Below are 24,677 nucleotides of genomic sequence, written 5' to 3'. Positions count from 1 at the left end.
AGCTACTTTATGTCTGCTTTCTCCTGTTATGATTTTACATGTTGATTGTTTTGCTGTTGGCCAGGGCCACGGGTGGAATGAAGTGCTGATGTACAATGGACGACAATTTCCTTGCGTGCTAGTTACAGTATGACTTATTATTTTTTACTTGCCTGTCAATTAATAAATTCACACCTATACAATGCAAATGTATTATGGCTGGGCTTAAGCCACTGCAATGATTTAAACATGATTCAGCAAACAAAGAAAAATCTTTTTTTTTTCATTTATCATTTGACAGATTATTAAAACAATCTCAAAAACTCAAAAATATTATCATGGAAATGTAACATTGGATCACACAGGCATCACAATAAAGTTATAACTATAACCTCGAGTTGGACGAGTTGTGGTTATAAAAACCTGTTGACTATTGGGTCATGAACCACTGTCCTCCTTCAATAGATCACTGTAATATTACTGTAGGGCAGCAGTTCTCAAGTCCAGATAGTTTTCTGGGGCTGGGGCTGATGAGACGCACAGACACAAAGAAAGCCAGCAGTGCTAAGAGTCCCATGGATCAGGAGGGAAAAGTGCAGTGAAGTGGTATCCTACTCACCAGTAATCTGCAGGTTTTTGTTCATCTCTGACAGCTAATCAGCTACACCTGTCCTCTTTAGTGTTTACTATCCTGCAGCTTGTTAAACATTAGTCCCATGATTTCACTCATCAGTACACATCCAACCAAGAAATCATCAACATTGTCTGATGCTGTGTTTGACTGGGTCACTCTTGCTGGACAATTAACAAAATGTCCATGTGTATACTGTAGTTTTTTTTTCCTTCCCAGCAGTGATTATGTAGTACTAATAATCATAGGATTTATCACCAAGTAACCTCACAGGGAAATCTCCTTGTGCAGTTTTTGGTTGGCATTAACTAAACCTGCAAATGTTTTACCTGCAGTGATGTCTCCTTTTTTATGACTGTCCCACTAGGATATTATTTGTAAGGCTATTCTTACGTTTATTACAGGATATGTGTAGTTCCATGAGTGACCTTCAGCACAAGAATCCACATGAAAGCTAACAAAACCACACTGACTAACAAACCAAACTAGAAAACCTAAGTCAGATGTATGTAGTATCTCTTTGGCAAGTATTTATTTATTACAGTCCACACAAACCAGGCCACCTTCTTTTGCACTGGATTCAGTGTTTTATTTGTAATTTTTTTTTCCTATGCCTTGGGTGGCCTGTCCTGGTGATGGTGGCTCGGTGTCCTTCCAAGATGAGAAACAATCTGTGTTAAGGTTAACCCAGATTAGGTTCACCGGGCTTGAAATTACTTTTTCCAACATGAAAACGTTACAAAAAATATTTTAGAAACTCGGCAAGAAACATGTTGTTGAACTCTCTGTTATGGAATGTGTTGAAATGTTGAGCTTTTGTGGGGTCTCCTAATTAGCCCTCAACGAAATACAGACGTGATGTGGAATGGATGCTACGGGAGAAACTGTGGAAAACGGTGTACCTTGCCAACGGACGTCACACCATACCACCTACATGCTCAAGTTTCCTCAAGTTTGAAAGTTTGTAATTATCTTTTTAACTGTAAACCACATTAAACTGCATTTCCAGTTAAAAACTTCCATTGACGTTGCGTCAGTTGCGCTGAGACGCATGAATGAAGGGTAGGTGCTCTTTGACCTGCTGAGACAAAGGTGCATGGCAGAAGCCTCTGCTAAGTTCTTAATTAATCTGTGTCTCCAGCTTTCAGTTCCCTGGAATGGAAAGTATTTAATAACAAGCGCATTCCACTTCCATTAGGCCTAAGTAAATTTCTAATGAAGCTCCATTTGGAAAGACACGAATTACAGAGTAGCCAGCAGTTATATTGTTATAACACAATCAGCAGGATATTCCTTTTAAATTAGCTTGGAATCATATTTTATGGAAAGGAAAGGGAACAGAGCACCACCATTGTGAAAAGCACAATCAAAGTTCAGATGAAGTACATTTTCTTACTGAAGAGTACATTTTTCATAGATGTAATCTTAACAAGCATGTAATGAATCCTAGATGTATACCATTTAATCCTCCATAGGTCTGCAACTAACTATTATTTTCATTATTGATTACTCTGTCAATTATTTGTTCAATGAATTGATTGAACACAAAAAGCATGACCAGCAGACCAAAACCCAGATATATAAAAATATATAAAAAAATGTAAAAGGGGCAAATCCTTACATTGGGGAAGCTGAAAATGATTATTATTATCGACTGTTCGATCAACTGTTTCAGAACTACAATGTAGTTTGGATATTTGACTGGAACCTGAACCAATTCATTCTGAAATAAAGGTACACACTAAAGTCAGTTGATGTTGCAAACTGACTGGGGCGCCAGCACAGTGCAGATAAAAAAAACACTGTTCACTACTAAAGTGACCTGCATATAATGCTTGGCACAGCGCAATATTTCTTGGGTGGGAAGCTGGTGAGGGATCAAGTCCTTCTTGCAGTCTAGCATCTCCAATTTGTTGGTCACAGTGCCTCTGGGAAGATAGCTGTTCCAAATTTTGAGAGAGAGGAACAAAACACAAATTTTCTCATCATGGCCAATTTTTTTTAACTACTGGGTTCTTAGTACACAGCTCTAAGGGTACATATTGAAATAAAAATAAATATCAGGGGAAATGAGTGGGACAAGCTTTTGTACTGCAACAAATCAGTCAGGAGGCCACATTGGCCTGCAGTGAACAATGTCATTGTCTGTTTTGAACTTTTATTTCAATAATTGTCTTTAAAGGTAATCTGAACCTCTCCTTATATGATATAATTAGCATTTGTACTTGATTTGAATACTTTGGTCCTCTTTCCACCCCTGTCATTACCACAGTGGGCAAAATAAATGGTGTGGTTCAGTTCAGGAGCTATTCTATAAATCATGATGATGGAGAACATAAATGGAAAGAAATCAAATCTTTATGCCTTATCTATATTGTCTCCATTTCCTTCCCAGGGCTCAAACATTGCCTTATTCATCAACTGCTCCATCAGCCTGTCCACTGGGTGTCTCCTGATCCTCATCATAGCTTTCCATTATAAGGACATTAGGGTGAGTTTGCCTTTTTGTTTTTAACAGTTTGGACGCCCTTATTGTGATTTTTAGATTAGATTAGATTCAACTTTATTGTCATTGTGCAGTGTACAAGTACAAAGACAGCGAAATGCAGTTTGCGTTCAACCAGAAGTGCAAAAAACGCAGAAAAGTGCAATGCGATATACAAAGTATAGACAGGTGGTGCATAGGCAGGACAATAAATATATTGCAGTGTTATAAGAGCAGATTAAATATGGTTATGTAATATGAACAATGTATGAACAACATGTACAGATATGTGCAATGTAGTAGCAGTGACATTATACTAGTAGTGAGAATAATATAGATATAGATATATGCATTGTATTAACAGAATATATAGTAAGAAAAACAGAATAAATATGGATATACTGAATGAACCATATAGACAGATATGTACAGTATGTACAGCTATGTGCAGTGTGGTAACACTATAAGAATAGTAAGAATAAGTGTATGTGCAGGATGAATAATATGAAGAGCAGTAGAATTTGGCTATGTATAGGTGTAATTACAGTATGTACATCTGTAAATAAATAAATAGAACAGTATGGGTGGGGTAGGGTAGTGCAAATTGTCCGGGGGTGGGGGGCTTAGTAGATTAATTATCACCGGGATGCAGAGTTCAGTAGGGTAACAGCCGCAGGAAAGAAGCTTCCTCTGAACCTGCTGGTGCGGGTGCGGAGAGACCTGAGACGCCTCCCGGAGGGGAGTGGGGTGAACAGTCTGCGGTTGGGGTGAGAACAGTCTTTGATGATGCTGCGCACCTTACGCAAGCATCGCTTGCCCTGGATAGTCTCGATGGAGGGGAGTGAGGAACCGGTGATGCGTTGGGCAGTTTTTACCACCCTCTGCAGTGCTTTCTGGTCACGGGCAGAGCAGTTGCCATACCAGACTGTGACACAGTTGGTGAGGATGCTCTCGATGGTGCAGCGGTAGAAGTTCACCAGGATCTGAGGAGACAGGTGGACCTTCTTGAGTCTGCTCAGAAAAAAGAGACGCTGGTGAGCCTTCTTGATCAGGGTAGAGGTGTTGAGGGTCCAAGAGAGGTCCTCAGAGATGTGAACACCCAGAAACTTGAAGCTGGTGACATGCTCCACCTCAGTCCCGTTGATGAGGATGGGGATGTGTGTGCCAGCTTCAGACTTCCTGAAGTCCACAATGAGCTCTTTGGTCTTCTTGGTGTTGAGAGGCAGGTTGTTGTCAGTGCACCACGAGGATAGGTGCTGGACCTCCTCCCTGTAGGCCTTCTCATTGTTGTTGCTGATGAGACCAATCACCGTAGTGTCGTCTGCAAACTTTACAATGGTGTTAGAGCCATGGACAGGTGTGCAGTCGTAGGTGAAGAGGGAGTAAAGGAGAGGGCTCAGCACACATCCCTGAGGTACACCAGTGTTCAGGGTGATGGTTGAGGAGGTGTGATTATCTAACCTAACAGACTGAGGTCAGTTGGTTAGGAAGTCCAGAATCCAGTTACAGAGGGAGGTATTGATGCCCAGTTCACTGAGTTTGGTGATCAGTTTGGAGGGGATGATGGTGTTGAATGCTGAACTAAAGTCAATGAACAGCATTCTCACATAGGTGTTGCTATTGTCAAGGTGGGACAGGGCAGAGTGAAGTGCCGTAGATATGGCATCCTCTGTGCTCCTGTTCTGACGGTAGGCGAATTGGAAGGGGTCCAGTGAAGGTGATAAGCAGGTCTTGAGATGGGCCAGGACCAGCCTCTCGAAGCACTTCATTATGATGGGGGTGAGTGCGACTGGACGGAAGTCGTTAAGGCTTGTTGCAGTGGAGTGTTTTGGCACCGGCATGATGGAGGTGGTTTTAAAGCATGCGGGGACAGCTGCCTGGGCTAGTGACAGATTGAATATGTCAGTCCAAACCTCAGTCAGCTGAACAGCACAGGTCCTGAGTACACGTCCGGGGATAACATCAGGACCAGCAGCCTTGCATACATTAATCTTGCTCAGTGCCACACACATGTCGGTGGTGGAGAGTGTGAGGGGCTGGTGATCTGCAGAGACCACAGCCTTGATGGCCACCTCTTTGTTCTCCCTATCAAAGCGGGCAAAGAAGTGGTTCAGCTCATCAGGCAAGGAGGTGTCGGTGACAGGGGGGGTGGAGTTGGTAGCTTTATCTGATCTGAATGCAATGTCCCGTGCCTTCAGCAGGAGTCTGACCTCACTGTTCATCAATGGCTTCTGATTAGGGAAAGTGGTAATCCATTTGAGGGTGGTGACACTATTGATGTGAGAGTTGATACAGTCCAGAACGGAGGAGGCATATGAGTCAATGTCAGTGTGGCCTGAGTAACACTCTCCAGTCAGTGTCTTCAAAACGCTGCTGAAGTGCAGAGTCAGCTCCCTCAGGCCACACTTTCACCGACCTTACTGTTGGTTTCACAATGTGATGTGGCAATGATGTGGTGTGTACCCGAGTAAGAGCCTGTGTGTGCCTTGTTGATCTTCAGGGCTCCACTTGCCAAATTTTGTGCATTACTTTTTTTACCAGTAAATGTTTGTTCCAAATTAGCTTGGTAAGAATGATACTTTATTCAACATACTTGAGGGCAATTGTTTTATAAGGAGATCTCGGTTCACTGATGGTAGCCTCAACACTGTGTTATCTGTGTTATATTTGCTGTGTGTGTAAAAGAAAAAAACCTGGACGAAAACCTCAGCCCACACAGACATGCACAGTGTTGCAGCTGCACTATTTTTCCAATCCACATGGCTCGCTGCCATTATGTGTGAATTCAATATACATAAAGGGATGTGGTTGAAATTCAACAGAGTAAACATTCTTTCATGTTCCCTCATGCACAGTCACAGATATGCAGAAAGGTTTTGTTCAGGCTGCTGGGTTTACTCTCACCTACAATGTTTTCAGTTTGGTTGCAAGTCATGTGTGTCTGATACAAGTGGGATCCATGCAAGTGCAGAGAGGAGATAAGGAGGGGCAGACTAAGGGTGGAGACTAAGCAGTGTTCAGTGATGCCTGATGTAAATCTTGGGTGTCAGAGGTGACAAAATAAGTCGAGCCAAGAACATCAAGATGCTTCAAATGAGTGGAGCAAGGAGAGGAAAAAGTAGACCTGCTTAATTTCTGACTTTTTTTTAACAAACTGAGGCACAGTGACAGTGAAGCTATATATTGAGAACACATTCTCATTTTCTCACATATGAACCACTCATACATACAAATTTCATATCGTAGGAGGCTTAAAAACATGTTTCTTATCACAGACCTTTCAAGACATGATGTACTGTAGAGAACTGTGTATTTGCATGTTTTTAGCCTCAGATGCAAAACACACATACACACAAATATGCATATCCTAGCATGCCGAATAATAAGATAAGTTTCTGTGTGACCTAGTAAAAACATTTGATTAGAGGTTTTGAAAAAAATGAATTGAAAGGTGTTGTATTTTTACTGCACTGTTGTTCAGACAGAATAGTGAAATCTGTTTACTCCAAGGTTTAGCCTAATGAAACAGTCGTATCATAAAGACATCAACATGTGCAACAAAACAGGCAGCTTTGGGCAGCACCGTAATAACAATGTTGTCAACTAGTATTATAAGAAAATAAGAGGTCAGAGAATATCCAGTGTTTTCTATGTAAGTTTAAAGAGAGAATATAATGACTTTCACACATTAATATCAACATGTGACTGTATTTTTATTGGTTTCTATCAGCAGTTTATAATTTTCTTCTTTCTCTGTCTTTCCTGTCCTCTTCCATCTTTCAGCTGTTTATCATTGACCACAACCAGGTGGACTGGCGTATTGCCATGACCAGCCACAGGGTTCTCGTGATTACTCTGGAGCTGTTGGTCTGTGTCATCCATCCTGTTGGCACGTACTGGGAGGTTGGCTTCCATGCCAACTCCTCTTCCTCAGCTCCACTCTGTGTTTCCAACCACCACCGTGAGGCCCTGATGGATGTGGAGCTGCTGTTATCAGTGCTGATGTTCCTCCGCTTGTACTTGGTGCACAGAGCCATCCTGCTGCATAGCAAAGTGCTGCTGAGCGCCTCCTACAGGAGCATCGGCTCGCTCAACAACATCAACTTCACCTTCCGCTTTGTTCTCAAGATACTAATGAACAAATACCCGGCGCGCACGCTGCTGGTCTTCATCCTCTTCTTCTGGCTCACTGCGTCCTGGATGCTTACTCTGTGTGAGAGGTAAGAGAGGGGAAGAGAACTGTTTATGAGTCAAGTAACAAGTCAAACTACTACAAAAAAATCTATTATGATGTATGTTCTCTCTGCATACTAAGCATTATAATAAGTACATAATATCTTTACAAATAAGGGGCACATAAGCACTTGCACCAACTTTGAAGATTGTCTGTTCATATTATGAGGGACATCCATCAAAAAGAGGCATTGTTCTAAATGTGAAAGTCTTTAAGGAACAGTCTACCCTGAAATTTACCGTAATCCATAAACTGATAAAATTTGCAGCAGTTAAGTAAAAGAAAAACATATTGAAGAAGATTGACACCACTCTCATTTCTGTACACTAACTATGAAGCTACAGCCAGCAGATGTTTAGCTTAGCTCAGCATAAAGACTGAAAGCAGGCATAAACAGCTAGCATGGCTCTGTCTGAAGTCAAGGGATGGCAAAAATGACCACATGTAGTTGTACAGGTGGTTATGTGCCGGGCTATTGACTGCAGGAGCAGTAACTTCCTGGAGTCTTTAGAGATGCTAGGCAGATATCATTATTTATTTTCTAACCCTTGGACAGAGTCAGGCTAGCTGTTTCCCCCTATTCCCAGGTTTTGTGCTAAGCTAAGCCAACCGTCTGCTGACTGTAGCTTCATAGTTAGCGTATAAATATGAGAGCGGTATAAATCTTCTCAACTTAGTCTTAGCAAGAAAGCAAATACATGTATTTCCAAAATGTCCAACTATTCCTTTCTTTAACAACATTTTTCCATCATTCAGCATCGATATATTTTTCCCCCAGAACTGTTAGCAGAACAAAAAAAAAGTTAATTAGTATGATAAGCTCAACTTAAAATTTCACGAGCCTGCAGCAGTAATGTTCCTTTGACATATCAGAGTATATTCTTTGCTTGATTGTTTCTAGTTTTATGAGAGAGCTGTTCCTGCTCAACAAATATTGACTGGACTCAACATGTAGAAAAAGTAACAGCGAATGAAGGCCAGTTGTTTGCTTTCCACAATAACTATGGCCATTAGTTTTAACAATAACATTCTCCACGTCCTTTACAAAAGTGAATTTTAACTACACTTAGTTATCGTGGATCGAGCAAATATGTAACTGCCCAAGGCACATTTTCCAATGAATCAAAGGAAAATCAAATTAGGTGAGTAATCTAAGTTTTCAATGTTATCTTTCAATGAGAGACTCTTGTGCCAAATAGTGAACTTTTGATATCTGAAAGAAGAGACAAAAATGTTTCTGAATGGTATTTTGTAGTATATAATACAGTAAATAATGATTCACAAAGTAAACGGTAAAACGTTTTTATGGTTTCCTTCACTGTTACTCTCTATTATGAAGGAAACACACACACACACACACACACACACACACACGCGCACACACACACACACACACACACACACACACACACACACACACACACACACACACACACACACAGACAGACAGACTCACACACACACAGCTCTGTCTGTTATCGTCCCCCAAACTTCCAGTCCCCGTCACACACATGCACATTAAAGAAAAATTAATTGTTTGGTAGTTTAACATTCCTCCTCAAACCTCGATGGTCAATTTGACTTTCCTTTTCAGAATGGATGTCCAATAACTGCTTTGATAATCATCAAATTCTATGTCGTTATTCTGACAAATTGCTCTTTAACGTGAGCCAACTAAATGTCAACTTTATCCTCCGCAGTCTGGCTATTTGAACAGTGTGAGGTCATTCGTTCATTTGAACCCTAATGGGAGGTTTAGCCTTCAGTTTCACATGTTACAGTCTTGTGTTTGTTTTGTTGTTGTTACTGTTACACTTCCAGGATGAACACTCACACTGTATGACTTCTCTGTGTGGTTTCTGACAAGTTTACATTGGGCTTGTGCTTTATAATGTTTTACAAGTTTACACTGGTACCCATTTCTTCCTAAGTAGCATCTGCACTGATAACACAGTTTGATTAACAGACCACACCTTTATCAAAGTTGAAAGACTCATTGTGCATATGTTTTGTTTATTGCAGTATCTAAGACATAAAGTTATAAACATAAAAAAAAATCATAAAAAGGTCCCTGTAAGGGACGATGTAACTTGTACCGATTATAAAAAAATTGGTCGTTGTGAATCAATTTGTACACTTCCAATTACTTTATTTCAATTCATTGCTAGTCTTTAAGCAAGTGCACAGTAGGCCAGTTTAACATGCAAAAATCTGAAATTTGTCTATAAGCAAGAATTCAACCTATGGATAGGGCAAGGCGATATCACAATATAGCCAATACAAAGGATAGAAATGTCTACTGTCCATATAAGATTAATGAATTAGTAATGGATGGATTTAATTTGGTTTAAATAGAACAGTCCTTTCACAGTAATACATCTGGAAATCAACAATAATGCTTGTAACCTCCACAAACCTAACTTACTTTCCCACAACTTCTCTCGTCTCTATTTTCCATACAATACTGAATTAGATAGTTATTCCAAGGAAATTATTAGGAAATTGCAGACTAAAATAAAATGTCACTGGGATCTGATTCAAACAGGTTATGTTTAGGTTATGGTTATGTACACAAGTTAAAATGGTGTTGATGATTGTTTAGATTTACCATGGGTGGGCTTATGTAAAAGTTAATTACAGTTAAGTTTATGTTAGGAATGTGGCCGGGCCCATTAATACAGTCTGAATACACGTTTTGTTACGACACAGTCTCACTCCTGCTTTCTCCCTCCTGCAGACAGACCAAAGAAATGACAGGTCGCATGGACACAGCTATGTGGCTCATAGCCATCACCTTCCTCACAGTGGGCTATGGGGATGTGGCACCCAAAACCAGCTGTGGCAAGGCTGTGTGTGTCTTCACTGGAGTCATGGTAACTAGGTTGGGTTGCTTGTTGAGAAAGCATGTTATTTAAGAGAAAATAAGTGCTAAAAATATATGCAACTGTGTGCATATTGAAGTATATAAACCACTTTGTGTTATCTCATTTCACGTGCTTGCTTTGACTTCTTTGGCTCTCTTATCAGAGAATGAACAGCACGAAACACAATTTCTTTTTTATCTGCGTTTCACTTTTCTATGTGTTTCTAACCAAACCACCTCTTATTTTTCTGCATGGACTACCAGCTGATAAGGCACAAAAATGCGATGTTCTGTGCTGTTCTTCTCATTTTCATTTCATTTTATTGTGTTGTGTTGTTTCTGCACAGGACCATTTTTCCCTTACTTTCACTTTTATTCAGTTTCTGCTCTATTCTGATCATTTCCCTTGTCTTCTGTTCTATTTTATTCCATTTATGTCTCCCTTTTCAGTTCTGTTTAGTTCTAATCTGCTGAATTTAATTCCATTCTATTCTGTTCCATTCCTCCCCAATATATTCAATTCAGTTCAATTTTATTTATAGTATCAAATCATAACAAGAGTTATCTCGAGACACTTTACAGATAGAGTAGGTCTAGACCACACTCTGTAGTTTACGAAGCCCCAACTATTACATATTATATTATGTTCTGATTTGTTCTATTTTGTTTCTTTCTGATCCGTTCCGTATTGTTCTGCTCTCTTTAATTCCGTACTGTTCCGTATCAACCTCTCTGGTTTGTTTCACTCCCTTCCGTTTCTGTTCTGTTCCATTGCAGCAACTCTTTCCCCTATTTACCTATTTAGTTTTTCCCAGTATATGTCAGTTCACTTCTCTCCTGTGCATTTTGCGTTCTATCATTGTGCTAGAATTTCCAGCTTACATATTCATGCTGCTAAATTGAGACTAGTACCCTAGCTTACATTCAAGTCACAGGTTAAAGCCAAACATGTTCAATTCGGAAACACTTGTAGATCAGGCCGTAGTTCATCTCTGGGTATTCAGAGTAGGGGGAGACTGAGCAGCTGTATGATAACAAAAGACTTGGGCCTGTGTCTCTGTCTCCCGAGATCCCCAGTATTAGATGACGCCCCACACACCCAGGGAAGACACAGTTGAACATACGCACACAGCTAATGATAGGCTCTACTGCAGTTTGGTCAGGCTGACATTGTTTTCAATCTGTGCTTAGGGTTCACACCTCCAGCATGAGTTAAATACTCCTTGGAAATGCAGAAATCCGGAGAGTTGGTATGGCACGACGTGACACTACATTGTTGTTGAACTTTACTGCTTAAACCTAAGTCTCCTCAATCGAAATTCATAAATGCTTCTGTGTAAGTCATCAAAGTCTCCCGAACCTTCACGTATCCAGAGTCAAGCTGCCCCTGAGTTTTCCCTAACAATCACAGCCTATTCTGCACTAGTTTTCTTGGATACATTAGACCCTTTTTGCCCGGCTGCACACCCTAGTGGTGCTGACAGACCTGAATGCCTTCATTCCCTTGCGTGTGTGATTTAGATCACAGCTGTAAATGGCTGGTGTTTCTGCAAGACCTTTGTGGTACCAGGCAGTCACACGAAAGGACTGAAGGAGGGAAACTGTCACCGTGCAGCGGCCGCTGTGCAATACTCACAAAACATCTGCATGGAGTGGGATGTCATTGTTTTTTTGTGCTCACTGACTTTTTGTCTTTTTTCATACCTTGAGGAGAAATTGTAATATCTGACACATATAACATATCTAACGTTCAATTTTGCTTGTTTATCTCATGTCATAGAATAATAAAAGGAAGAAATAAAAGTATCCCCCAGAGATAGTCAAGTAGATAAAACAGTCGGTTCAAATAGTAGGAGCAAATAAGAGCAAAACGAACCTCTCAGTGCATTTCTTAAAGTAACAGCATAATATTGTGGTTTTATGGTCATGCAAAGGAGTGGCAAGGTTAAGACTGAAAAAAGGTGGAATGGAGGGTCAGAGATAGAGATGGAGGATTAAAGGGATGGGCAAATTATACTTGAGATAAAACAAAGAGTTACAGTAAAGTAAGATCAACAATAAGTCACTGAGAGCAAGGAGTGGCTGTGTGTTTAGACTATGACTCACTGCCTCACCTCTGCTGCGTTAAATTCTGGTACAAGCAGATAAGAGTCACCACCGTGATTCTGGATGTGGGCACGAGTCTGGTTCAGACACCTCTGTGACAGAGTGGAAAACAATCTTTCCCCTCTTTCTCATTCTCCATCTCCCTTGTTTTTATAAGCGTCCATCCTTATAAGGGAAAACTTTCCACCATATCCATTTTTAGGTGGTTTATTGCCTTTGGCACCACCACAACAGGAGGGTGTGCCAACCTGTGCCTGTGATTTGGAAAAAAATAAATTTCCTACTCCCATCAGGGCAGTTTTGGGAGCCAGGCACTGGGGCTCTCACACCTGTAATATGGCTGAACGCCTCTAAGGTCAGCACTTCTTCTCGACTCCAGCCATAACTTAATTTGCAGCTGTGTTCAGGGGTTGACAACGCTGTTTGCATCCCACCGCTGTGTGTGGATGGATCCAAGGAAAGAGTTTGTACCTCCCAGGTTTCACAGACAGTGTAATTATAGATATTTTGTGGCAGTTGGAGTGAAGGATAAATATATCTTTTAAAACTGTGCTTTCTCATGCTCATGCTTGATCTTGCTCTCTGCTTTTCTCTCTCTCTTTCTAATGCAAGCTGAAAATAGGATAACAGGTAAAGACTTTTATCATTATCCGTGGTGGACATGAAATCAGTGCAGTGATTTGTCTGTGTTTCCTGTGATGTCTCTATTTGTGTGACTATGTAGATGTAATTCGCTCAGCGGCCCTATCTGAATCCTCACCATCATTCTGTGGTTCCCTGTCCAGCAATAGCACACAGCTATTCTCAGAGGAAAGCAGCACTATAGCAGTACCACAGAGGTCTGTTTTTAACCATTAAATTCTCTGTGTAAATATAACTTTGATTTATTGGACGAAACCATATGAGGTATGACGATCAACATTCAGATTTCTGAAGAAGTGTTTTCCCTTGAGGGGAATGGTGGAGCCAAAACACACAAGACCCACTGTTGAGGATTTAGACATATTCAGACTGCAAAAGTGTCTCTTGAGTTCTGTTTTGTCGATGTCACTACAGTATCCAGGATCGGTCTCAAACGCTTACATTACTATTGAGAAACTGTTGAGAAGACAGGCAGATGGTAGATATATTAGTAACCATGCCAACCACTGTGTGTGTGTGTGTGTGTGTGTGTGTGTATGTGTGTGTGTGTGTGTGTGTGTGTGTGTGTGTGTGTGCGTGCGTGCGTGCGTGCGTGTGTGCGTGTGTGTGTGTGTGTGTGCGCGTGCGTGTGTGCGTGCGTGCGTGTGTGTGTGTGTGTTGGGTTTTAGGGTGTAGCCTGTACTGCTATGCTGGTGGCAGTCGTTACCAAGATGCTGGCGTTGAACAAAGGAGAGAAACATGTGCACTTCTTCATGCTGGACATCCAGATCTCTAAACGGGTAAGAGCAAAATAAGTGTTATTTGGCAAATGTATGTTATAATGTTATAGTTTACATTATGAAAACACTGTAATACTATAAGAACAACATGGCAACTCACCTATTTGTGATTTATTCTTTGCAACAGTTTCTTTAACAGAAATATGACTTTTTGATGTCCATGGACGGTCATTTTTACTTGGGATTTTGTTGTTTCTTATCCTTTGCATCACTCTAACAGGCTTCATCTGACAAGTGTTACTTCCAAGAAGATACCAGTATTGTTGGCATGTTTTGGCCCATTTTCTACAAATCATGCATTCTTTACATTACTGCTAACTCTCTATGCTTTAATATTTTTGATTTTTGAATGTACCTTCTCCTTTAATTTCTGTATGAAAGTCAGCTTGCAGAAACTTGAAACTTGTTTAACTTAGGTAATCTATCACAGTGTCTGTGTTTATTGTGGAACATTGCGTGGTAATGCAGCTGTGGTAGTGCAGAATGATTTGAAAAGTCTGTTCTGCAGTGCCAGACAACAATAACATAACTCCATAAAAATGTAAAACACTTTGCTGTGCTTTGGAAAATGCTTGTCAGTTATGTAAAATATGTCATTTGTATCGAATGTGCCAAATCATGTAAAAGTTTGGTCGACGAAAACCACAGCAGCATTCAACCATTTTCTGCGGAGGACTTAATGAAAACAGAATCTTTACATAAGTTCAATTACAATTATTAACACATTAACAGCTCAATATAGGTCAGATACATTTTTTTAAGATACATTTTTAGGCCTTTATTTGTATAGGACAGCTGAAGATGTGAAAGGGGAGATAGAGGGGGAATGACATGCAGCAAAGGGCCGCAGGTCAGAGTCGAGCCCGCAGCCGCTGCGTCGACGAGAAAGTCTCTATATATGGGCGCGCGTTCTACCAGGTGAGCTACCCAGCCACCCAGATAATTTACTTTTTACTTAGAAAATCATCTTAGGTGTAGAGTCATGTCACCAAATAAGCCCTAATGACATTACAGGCTCTCTTGTACCTTGTAACTTTGACGAAGAAATGCAGATCTAAATTTAAATGTTCAATATAACGTGACAAAAGTGTGATTGTTATATTTCTGCTGTAGATTCTGGAAATAGTGGCTCATATTTTGTGATAATATTTATCCAATAATTATATAAACTTCCCTATGTAAACATTTAGTAAACAGTCGACTGCCCTCCCTTCTATCCGAGGTAACTGCAGTGTAGCAAGACACATAAGAAGAATGACAAAGCGGATGGAGCAGCCAGGATGGAAGCGTCACTACTTTCCGTGTCGCGTGCATGTTTTGGTTTTCGAGTCTTATTAGTGGTTTTCTTTCTTAAATAAGAGACACCAGAGGACAGGATAGTGTGGGAAAAGAGGAGCGAGGTGCCAACCCCTTTGTAGCATTTTCAAGGCATCAAACAGAGGAAATCATCTGATCCCTGTCAGGAAAGAAACTTGTGTCAGCTCAGGACGGTGCAGCGATGGGCAGGAAACTGGATGAGCTTATGTACGTGTGTTTGTGAGTGCGTGTTTGGAAGTGGCTTACAAAGGATTTTCTTTGTAGGCTCGAACAGGATTCAAGTGTTTGGTTATTGATGGGAAGAAGGAAGTGTCTGATAGGCTAAATACATATGCAAATGCTTACAAGGAAACATTGTCATGAAGCCAGAAAAGTGTCTTAGGACTATACATGAATGTGTTATGATTAATAGAGTTCCTAGAATCAGCATTTGTTTTGCGTGCAGTGTTACAGATTTTCACCAAACTGTAAAGCAGCATCTGACTGCGGTAGGTGCACTGCTTTGGAGGATACAACCATTTCCTTTCTCCGGTGGCTGCATCCTGTCACTTGGTTCATCTTTATGTTGGTTGTTCTGGCCTGTGTGTGTGTGTGTGTGTTTGTGCTTGTGTGTGCATCCTTCTGAGCTATCTGGTGCAGTCCAGATTTACACTGATGGGAACAAGGGAAGACATCTGGATGCAGACAGTGACAGCCTCTATTAATAACCCTCACAACAGGGCCAGAGTGACATCATCACTGGGCATTTACAGTGATTTGTGCAGGAAGACAAACAGACATGAATAGAATCAATGAGAAAGGTGCAAAAAGGTGATACCGGACAATGTCTAAACCTCATTCAAATTCTTGTATATAAGCATCTCCTTCATAGTTCTTCTGTTGTATCTGTAATCAGTACCATAGAGCAAAATAGTTCAACAGAAAAGACTATCTGGATTCAATCATCTGCCTTGGATGACTCATACTTTTACTAATGATTGATATGAAGCAGATTCTATCTAAGGAACATGATAAGCGCTGTGTTTTTGTTAGTCAAGCTTGCAAGCTAATTGACTGACTTTATCTTGATGGTCTTATTACCACGTTTGTGGTCCTGCAACCTCCATGGTTTTTATCAGTCAATTTGGATGCTTCTCTCTCTTCACCAGATCCGCCATGCTGCTGCTAATGTGCTCAGAGAGTGCTGGCTTCTGCACCGCACAAACCTCACAAAGGGTAACCGTGGAGAGCACCGAAGACACCAGAGATGCCTTCTGGAAGCCATCAGAGTGTGAGTTACTGTATCGCAAATTGATAGGTGCAGGCAGGATGTCTGTAGTGTGTGTGTATCTGGGCGAGGGATGTACATGGGTGGTGGCTTGTCTGACTTACATGTGTATTTTATGGGTCATTAACTTAGTGTCAAAATGCTTAACCACATAGTCACAGTTTTTAATGACTAATTCAGATCACTAACTAGATTTGTTGCCCTCTTATGTGAGCAGGACATGTGGGAACAAGGGTCCACACTTTTATTACACAGAATTCAAGGCAGCGTTTTTAGACATGCTGGAAAATAACTATTTGTTTTTACTACTTACACTATAATTTGACAGTAATACACAACATGGTAAACATCTTCTGAAGCACTCCTCACAAAAAAAGACAAGGGAACCATTGTAATGCGGAGCCATCTTCATTCAGTTGGAACACATTTTTTCATTTAAGTGGTGTCCTGTTGTTATTAAGCCTGAGCTTCTAAGAACAAGTGTATTGCACAAGGCAGGAAGTCCAGAAGTGTGATTGCATGCTTCATTACTCTGACAACAGGATTATGTGTGTGTGTCAGCCTGGGTGGAGGGGTTTTGCTTCCTGCTTTAACCCGGGCAGAGCCACTATAAATAAATACACTGTGGAAAGTGTGAGCGGGTGGCATCTCCACACTTTGGGATTAAGAACATCATACTATAATGAGACCACCACTCTAATGTCTTCAGAGACTGGCTGCTTGATTGCAATATAGCTTTCCATATATCTTTTTTCGCTGGTTTCATCCACCCCAGATACTAAATTTAGCCCTTTTCCACCTTTATGTCAAAACCCTTCTAGCAATGTTTTATAGCTATTTAACAAACAGCACGACTCCTGCAGGTTGAGTAGTGGAATACTCAGTTGTCAGCATTTTCCTCAACAAATCAGGGGTTCTGTGTGGTGCCAGGAGGACTGTTCTATTATTCCAAACATAGGATGCTCCATCTGTAGATATGCACTTCAGAACTCATTGGAGCATTTAAACCATAGATATAACCTGAATTCTACACATAGTAATATCATATTGGCTTTCTTCTTCTTCTTCTTTTTTTAAATCAAAGACATAGTGTCGCACTAGAACATTAAATTACTATTATGCAATTATGTTTGAAATACTTCCACATGACTGAGATCTATCAAACCTTCTCTTTCTGCGCAGATTTCGGCATTTACGCCTCAAACAAAAAAAACTGAGAGATTACGTCAGTGAGATGGTGGACCTCCCTAAGGTAAGCGACAGCTGTCACTGGAATATTACATTGGAAAGGCTAATGCAAAATAAGATGACAAAGATCCCCCTGAAACACTCACTACTTACATAGACTATTACGCAGTATTTTACAATCTGCTGTTTATTGCTAGGTGTTCAGACACATTAAATGCTTGTTAAAAAATCTCTCATAAAATGTCTCAGGAGTCATTTGTGTCAGGAATGAACAAACCCAGAAAGGTTTTCCATGTGGAAGAAACCCAAGAAATAAAGACGTTACCAGGTGGGATGCATTATTGTGTCATTTGTGCACTTTAAAATGCATTTTCCTGATTGATATATATATATATATATATATATAAATCCTATTTTTTCAGACTGCAAGTGTAGCCCCTTGGTAACATGTCAATATTAAACCATGCCATGGCCATTTTGCAATCAGCTCGTTACAGTCTGACTGCCGTGCAGTAAACTGAACATGCTGCTCTCGCTTACTGACTGAGTGCCGCTGAGCCTGAGCCACAGCGAGCATAGAGGTCTAAAAAAGTAACCAGATTTGTTGCTGTTGGCTTCTTTTTTTAACCAAGTTGCTAAAAGGGCTGCCAAATGTAGTGACACAGTTTCTGTTGGCAACACTGGAATGATTTTGAGTCTGTCCCAGTGAGTCAGTCAGAGACATCAACTCTCCAAAGCTTCATTATAAATCGGCAACATACATTTAAAGTGCCCATATTATGAAAAAATCACTTTTTCTGGGATTTGGGGTGTTATTTTGTGTCTCTGGTGCTTCCACACGCATACAAACTTTGAAAAAAAAACATCCATGCTGTTTTGAGTGAGATACAGTTTCTGAATGTGTCCTGCCTTCAGTCTCCGGCTGAGCTGTTCAAAATCTGCACGGCTTTCTACACAACCAGCCGAGACAAGGGGCCTAGGTTGCTAACCGCTAGCATGCTAGCTCGTTCTCACTGGCAAAACACTGCTACAACACACACAAATTCACCCTAATCTACAAAATAAATTGTATAGAACTACTTACATGTCCCTGTTCTGCAGGTATTCCACGCAAAGTTGGAAGTGCGCCCTCGTTTAGAAGAAGTCTCCCAGCTAATCCTGCCTTGTACAGGCCGAAGTTGCAGAAACAGCTAGCTAGTTTACGTAATCCTTACCTAGCTACTGCGCATGTGCAACTGACAACACAGATGTTACAGAAGTTGCGAGGTCTCACTCTGTAGCTAAAACTACGGAGCCCCGGGGTCAGCTGAGAAAAAAAAAACTAAACCATGTGCACAGAATAAAAATCCGTGCTCTTGGTTTCATAAACTAGAAACTGTTGTTTCTCCAGGTCGGAGGACGGCTCGTTTTGATGAAAATGAGTTTGTAGCTCGTTGTTAACCTTACTATGTTAGGAAAGATGCATCGTTTGATTTAATAACATTTCGCTATAGAGTAATTGATCCCCGAAGTTAGAATCTGTGAATATCTTTCTAACTTTGCTCACAGTTTATGAAACCGAGAGCATGGATTATGAATCCGTGTGTACAGTTTATGAAACCGAGGGAACGGATTTTTATTCTGTGCGCACGATTTAGTTTTTTTTTCTCGACTGACCCCAGGGGGGCTCCGTATAAAACAGAGACTTGACACAGGGTGAAAAGAGGAGCTGCAGCAATGTGCAGTACAACAAAAAGTGTTTTTTGAAAATTAAACCACGTTAACCTATTCTGATACAATCTCAAATTACAATTATGAACCTGAAAATGAGCATAATATGGCCACTTTAAAATGTTTCTGCATAATGTTTAGTAATATTAGATTTATGGCTGTAGTTTGACTCCCAGTGTTTTCCCCTTGTAAATACCAAAAAACCTTTGCATTTGCATTGTGTGTCTGATTTCAACAGATGCAGATGATCATGTGCGACCTCAGTGCCAATTGGAACAACTCCTATCGGGAGCTGGAGCAGCGTATCCTTTCCATGGAGCAGAAGCTGGACGAGCTGAGTCGCTGCTTCCAACAAACCTCTGAGCTGCTGTCTCAGGTTCTACGTCAACGAAACCCAGAGATCAGGTAAACAATACTTAGCTGCCAGCGACGTTGCACAGATCCGCTCTCAAAACAGTGCAGGATGTGGTATCTAAGCTTAATCGTACCTGCTCAGGAAAATAACACGTTTTTTGGTTGATTTTTGTTGTTGCAGGTGACATGGCTTCATACACTTACGGAAAACATATAGTATTTGTCAGTGTTTCATCTACAGTACTCAAAGTGAGACGGTAAATCCTCTCCACCTGGAGCTGCTCCAGACTCCTAACATGCTGAACCACTTGAAGGACTGGCATACCTACTAAAGATCTCATCTTCTGACCCTGTGTTGAGTGCACTGCACAGTGACTCATAGCTGTAAAAGTATACAGATAAAACAAGACTTCCAATAACTGTGGCGCGAATCACACAGCGCATTTTGAGAAATATGTTGTGTTTTCAGCTTATATTTAATATATTTGTGACGATGCACAGGCTTCAGAGCTTGCTCTTTTAACTATTTGTAAAGTTTCATTGATGGACTCTGTCATTGCTTATTCCTGTGGAATAAGATACCTATTTTTACGTTAATTTTATTTAAAATTTCATGCAATATTTTACAGTTTTTGCCTAATCAGTTGTATAAAAAAAAACTCTTGCAAATGCTCTTTTTCATTAGCAGACAGTTTAATGGTTAAATGGTTGATTATTGTTTGCAAACAGGAATTTTGAATATAATACAATCTCTAACAAGTCCTCATTGTTCTGCTTTCCCCTAACCCACCAAGGTAATTGTGAATGAAATGTGTTTCGATGCTCATAACAGAGAAAAAAAAACAACTAAATGTCAATTCAAGCACTGTGGAAGAAACCTTTATTTCAAACTGTGCTTGGGCTTTTAAGGGATGTCATCTGAAACTCAAATATTCATGTGAACATTTGAGGTTGTAATCAACTGATGCAGGAAAAACTTCTAACAGTTTACACCTGCTCGGAGAACAATGAAACATGAGTGTGGGTTGTCTTTAAGCAACCCACAGCTCCATCTAGTGGACATAAATGATGTAAACTACATAATATTGAGGACCATTAACATTAAAACCATGAAGATTATATAACAACTATATATAAAAAAAGTCATATGCTATTTTTAAAATCTGAAAACCAAGACATCTACAATGTTTCACAGTTAAGAGCATAACATTTGTATCAGCTGTAGTAAAAACGAGGAGTCAGAAACTCCCACACAAACCTCACTGATAAGAATGCACTTTGTGAGAACATTTTTGCTAAACTGGATTTACTCTCGCTCTGGAGGATGAACTGGAGTTTTGATGTGTTGTTCCTTGTGGATTAATTTGTACTTTGGTGTGTTTTCAAAAGAACTTATGAGGAACTTGTTCTGACATTGCTTACAATGTATCATTTGCACATGGTGAAAACATGTTAACAACCATCCAGGACACGCTTATAATTAAAAGCCATTAAGAATGAATGTGTATGTGATTTTGCTTTGATTTTTTTTTTTCTTACAAAAATAAACAAAAGAGTGACAATCAGATGTCAAAGATCCCTTTTCATCTAACACTTTGTTTTAAAGTGTGGTGCACAAAGCTTGAGAGGAGTACCTAAAAGCCATGGAGGAACCAGCGATGTGGCCGCTTTGTCATTCTAAAGGCGTCTTCAATCGTTTCGTTTTTGTCCCGTTTTTAAGTTGGTGCCATATGTAAGCCGAAGGCCTAAAAAAGAGTTGTCCACAGTCACATGTAAAGGGCATTCTGCACTTTCTCTTAACTTGAAGTTTCCATGTACGTGCAGAATGCGATTTCTTCCGTGACTTGCCCTTCATGTGCTCAGCTAAGAGTTTTGCTCCTGTGAAAGTCTCCCCACAGCTGACACAGATGTAGCTGATGGTCTCCGCGTGCTGAACGCAATGCCGCAACAGGTGCAGCCGGTGCTTAAATGCTCGGCCGCACTGGCACTGGTGTGAGCGGCGGCCTCGGTGGAGGTAGCGGTGGCTGATAATGAGGGAGGGCTGCCGCAAGATGGCACCACACTGCCTGCAGGGGTAAGGGGCCTTGGAGCGCCAGCCTGTGTTCATACGTTTCATCAAAGCGACGCCCTGGCTGTCGTTCTCAAACATGGCCACAATAGTGGGCATTGGTGGGGTGACGGGGTCACAGGCCACAGTGGCTGGAGTTTTGTCAGCGGCACCAGGAGGGACGAATAAAGGTGCAGAGGGACGGCTTAAAGGCTGGTTGGTTGGACCGAAGGCACCGTCTTTCCCCAGTCTGACAGGTGCAGCAGAGGACGCCTTGTATATAGTGGCCGGAGGTCTGCCTGCGTGGGACGAGGTCGAGAGAAAGGAAGGGCTAGACAGACACCCTGCATGGGTCTGGCCAAAACAGAGCTTTCCATTTATGACCTGGTTGACTACATTGGGACTACTGATGACTGACTGGGCTGCGGTGCCACGGTAACCTGGTGAAACCTTTTTATCAGTCAACACTGATGGATTGGTAATAATGCACACCTTGGTGCTGACCACTGACGTGTGAACTTTGGTGACATGGTTTAATAAAGATTTGGCAGTGGTGAAAAAGGATTTGCATACGTTACACGCTTGCGGCATTGACTCGGGACAAAAGAGGACCAGAGGTGATTTGGTTCCCACGGGACACTGCTCGTGATGGTACGAGTTCTTGTTAGGGAAAACTTGGCCACAGATTTCACAGGAATACAAAGGCATGTAGTGTTCATTTAGAGACAGCTCAGTTAGAAAGAGCTTCTTGCACACTGAACACTGATATTTTACCTTTATACCACTACAGTGCAGCAAATGAAGCTTCATTGACCGAAACGGCCCTCTACCACACGCAGCGCATATTGAACTATCGACAGTAGGAAGGGCTGCAGGGGGGGTTTCAGTGTGCGGACTGTGAGAAGGTTCACTGGAAGATTCAGTTGAACTTGAGCCCCCATCTGATTCTGGATCATCTGGACACAAGTCTGCAGGTTGAGAGTATGTCTTATCTTCGTCATCAGATTCAGTGCTTGCTGAATCATCTGCTTTCTCACAATCACTCTCCATGTCCATATCATTATCATCTTCACCCACTGTATACTCTACACTGTTTTTAGATGTCTCCGCTCTCTCAGGCTCCATCTCAATTCTTTGTTGAGGCCTCAACTCCGACACTGAGTCACGCAGCACCGACTTTATGCTTTGCTCTGCAGTCGCGTCAATAGGAAAGTTGTCACTATTCTGATATATGATAGCTGAAATCAAAGAGGGAGCTTCTTGAAATGGCATTAAACCCATGCAACGTGTCTCTGCATGCTTGTTCAACTCCCACCCGTTACTGAAAGACTGATTGCACTTTTTGCAAAGCGGTGGGGAGTGTGCATTATCCAGGTGCATGGATAGCGACGTCAGGCGTCGGAAAGTGACCTTGCAGATGTGGCAGGTAGCTCTAATATTGTGGCTTTTGTAGTGAGACAGCAAGCTAGTTATTTTGCTGAACTTTTTGCCACACTCCCAACATTTCGCCACTGGGTGTGCATCCAGCTGCCATTCTTCATCGCTGCTTGAGTCTTCAGACATAAGGAGCTGGTCCAGGCAAACCACTGGGCGGTCTGCAATTTAAAGCAAAATGGACAGAATCACTTCAAAAAATGTTTGGTAATAAATCCATATTACTGGTTTTATGCAAGCATCACAGCACAAGCATCATAGCAGACAACTATTTAGTAGATTCTGCCAAAACTACAGTTATTATATGTATATGAGCTGAAATAATAATACCATAAACTGATAAAAAACAAAACAAATCAGTTCATATCGTATCATTGTTGCTAATTCGTTTCAGTCAATTATCAGAACGTCAATGTCCCCAGACAGAAGCCCACCAACTTGGCTATGCTCTGACTTTTCTAAAATCATCATACCTGCAGAACTAATGACATGCCCATTAGCCTAAACTGTACTTTGTGTTATGAAATACTAATAACATGTAATGTTATGCAATAGCATGTCAGCATTGTAATTGTGAACATGGTTGCTGTTTGCTGATATACAGCCTCAGAGCTGCTAGCATGGCTGCATACCCGTGTCTTTTTTTTGTCTTGATATAAGGTCACCTTAGGGTCTGGGAAATTGTGACAAAAATGTCTCACCGTTTATAGACTAAACCGTAAATCAATTAATCGAAAAAGCAACACATTAAAAGCTCAATTCAATTTTATTTCACTCAAATCAAATCAGTCAAAATCATAACAGAAGTTATCTCGGGACACTTTACTGATAGAGCAGCTACAGTAGGTCTAGACCACACTCACTAATTTACAGAGACCCAACCATTCCCCGATAAGAGCAAGCATTTGGTGCGACAGTGGCGAGGAAAAAGTTCCTTTTAACAGGCAGAAACCTCGGACAGAACAATGAATGAAAAGAAATAATCATCATTTGCAGCTCTAGTGTGGTTTACTTTTTGAGTCTCCACATGCCCTCACTATAATAAACGCTGCCTCGTTTACCAGCACAACCCATTGTCACTATGTTTCCCTTTACAACTGTCCCCCCACTTTTAGCTAGCTAACGTTACATATGTTTTAGTGTAAGAATATGGCTGCGTTTGAATCCTGTAACGGGAGACCTTTACATATTAGCTACACTTCTACCTGCACAGGGAAACTGTAACGTTACTCACCTAGCTAGCTATGTCCACGAGTACTGGACCAAACACTGAAGCCTGTAGCACAGAGCAAAGGTGAAATATTTGATGAATCCAAACTAGAAGATGACGGTTCGTCCTGGTCAGTTAACGTTAACTGTTAACGTTACTTAAAAAAACACAAACAGCTAACATTAACGTTAGCGTTAACGTCAACTTGTATGTAATGATTCCGGTAGTAATAATTGTATTATATCCTCTATCCAAAATCTGTGTCTGAAGCGCATCCATCTGTACAGGTGGCAATAATTCAGATAGCCTACGATTCCGTAGCTACATAACAAAAAGAAAAACCCTTCAAATGTTACGTTTCAAGTCTTTTTTGATGGCGTCCACTCCAGAACTCCTCCATATCCGGTTAAACCCGGAAGAGGGATGCATAC

General features: G+C 41.0%; 2 protein-coding genes and 1 long non-coding RNA gene across 9 annotated transcripts in view; 1 reads left to right on the top strand and 2 right to left on the bottom strand.

Moving 5' to 3' along the window:
- The window catches only part of LOC118496006, a 25,924-nt gene extending 10,756 nt beyond the window's left edge, over nt 1-15,168 (bottom strand). The window contains exons 1-2 of one of the 2 annotated variants that reach the window (XR_004898472.1): nt 15,157-15,168; nt 5,512-5,515 (exon numbers count right to left, since the gene is read on the bottom strand). This is a non-coding gene — a long non-coding RNA (uncharacterized LOC118496006). Of the gene's footprint in view, nt 1-3,369; nt 3,383-5,511; nt 5,516-15,156 lie in introns of those variants that run through there. The other variant, XR_004898471.1, reaches the window with a different exon arrangement.
- Nucleotides 1-20,690, top strand: part of kcnn4 (potassium intermediate/small conductance calcium-activated channel, subfamily N, member 4) — a 23,687-nt gene extending 2,997 nt beyond the window's left edge. The window contains exons 2-10 of one of the 3 annotated variants that reach the window (XM_031298858.2): nt 1,447-1,570; nt 3,006-3,101; nt 6,879-7,315; nt 10,067-10,202; nt 13,609-13,719; nt 16,185-16,306; nt 17,486-17,555; nt 19,440-19,606; nt 19,737-19,988. In XM_031298858.2, the coding sequence (XP_031154718.1) occupies nt 1,469-1,570; nt 3,006-3,101; nt 6,879-7,315; nt 10,067-10,202; nt 13,609-13,719; nt 16,185-16,306; nt 17,486-17,555; nt 19,440-19,606; nt 19,737-19,740 (1,245 nt within the window). In that variant the 5' untranslated portion in view covers nt 1,447-1,468 and the 3' untranslated portion in view covers nt 19,741-19,988. Of the gene's footprint in view, nt 1-1,446; nt 1,571-3,005; nt 3,102-6,878; nt 7,316-10,066; nt 10,203-13,608; nt 13,720-13,939; nt 14,551-16,184; nt 16,307-17,485; nt 17,556-19,439; nt 19,607-19,736 lie in introns of those variants that run through there. The other 2 variants (XM_031298857.2, XM_036005933.1) reach the window with 2 other exon arrangements.
- si:dkey-79d12.4 (zinc finger protein 70) lies at nt 20,237-24,677 on the bottom strand. 4 transcript variants are annotated; one of them, XR_004898470.1, is made up of 3 exons: nt 24,603-24,677; nt 21,094-23,197; nt 20,237-21,062 (listed from the first exon to the last, which is right to left on the bottom strand). XR_004898470.1 is itself a non-coding variant. In XM_036005932.1 (3 exons), exon 3 carries the CDS (start codon nt 23,163-23,165, stop codon nt 21,228-21,230), a length of 1,938 nt encoding a protein of 645 aa, XP_035861825.1. In that variant the 5' UTR covers nt 23,166-23,197; nt 24,271-24,312; nt 24,603-24,620; the 3' UTR covers nt 20,237-21,227. The 4 variants fall into 4 exon arrangements, 3 of the variants coding, with proteins under 3 accessions (XP_035861825.1, XP_031154716.2, XP_035861824.1); XM_036005932.1 differs by adding an exon at nt 24,271-24,312 and having other exon boundaries at nt 20,237-23,197; nt 24,603-24,620; XM_031298856.2 differs by having other exon boundaries at nt 20,237-23,197.

This window comes from Sander lucioperca, chromosome 10 (genome assembly GCF_008315115.2).
Source record: "Sander lucioperca isolate FBNREF2018 chromosome 10, SLUC_FBN_1.2, whole genome shotgun sequence".
Classification (NCBI taxonomy): Eukaryota; Metazoa; Chordata; class Actinopteri; order Perciformes; family Percidae; genus Sander; species Sander lucioperca.
The sequence above is the reverse complement of the archived record's forward strand: the minus strand, read 5'-3'. Positions and strand labels throughout refer to the sequence as shown.

Coding starts and splice junctions, on each gene's coding strand:
- si:dkey-79d12.4 (XM_031298856.2), bottom strand. CDS start 24,675: ATGCATCCCTCTTCCGGGTTTAACCGGATATGGAGGAGTTCTGGAGTG. Junction 23,198..24,602: donor CATCAAAAAAGACTTGAAAC/GTAACATTTGAA, acceptor TTTAAATTGCAG/ACCGCCCAGTGGTTTGCCTG.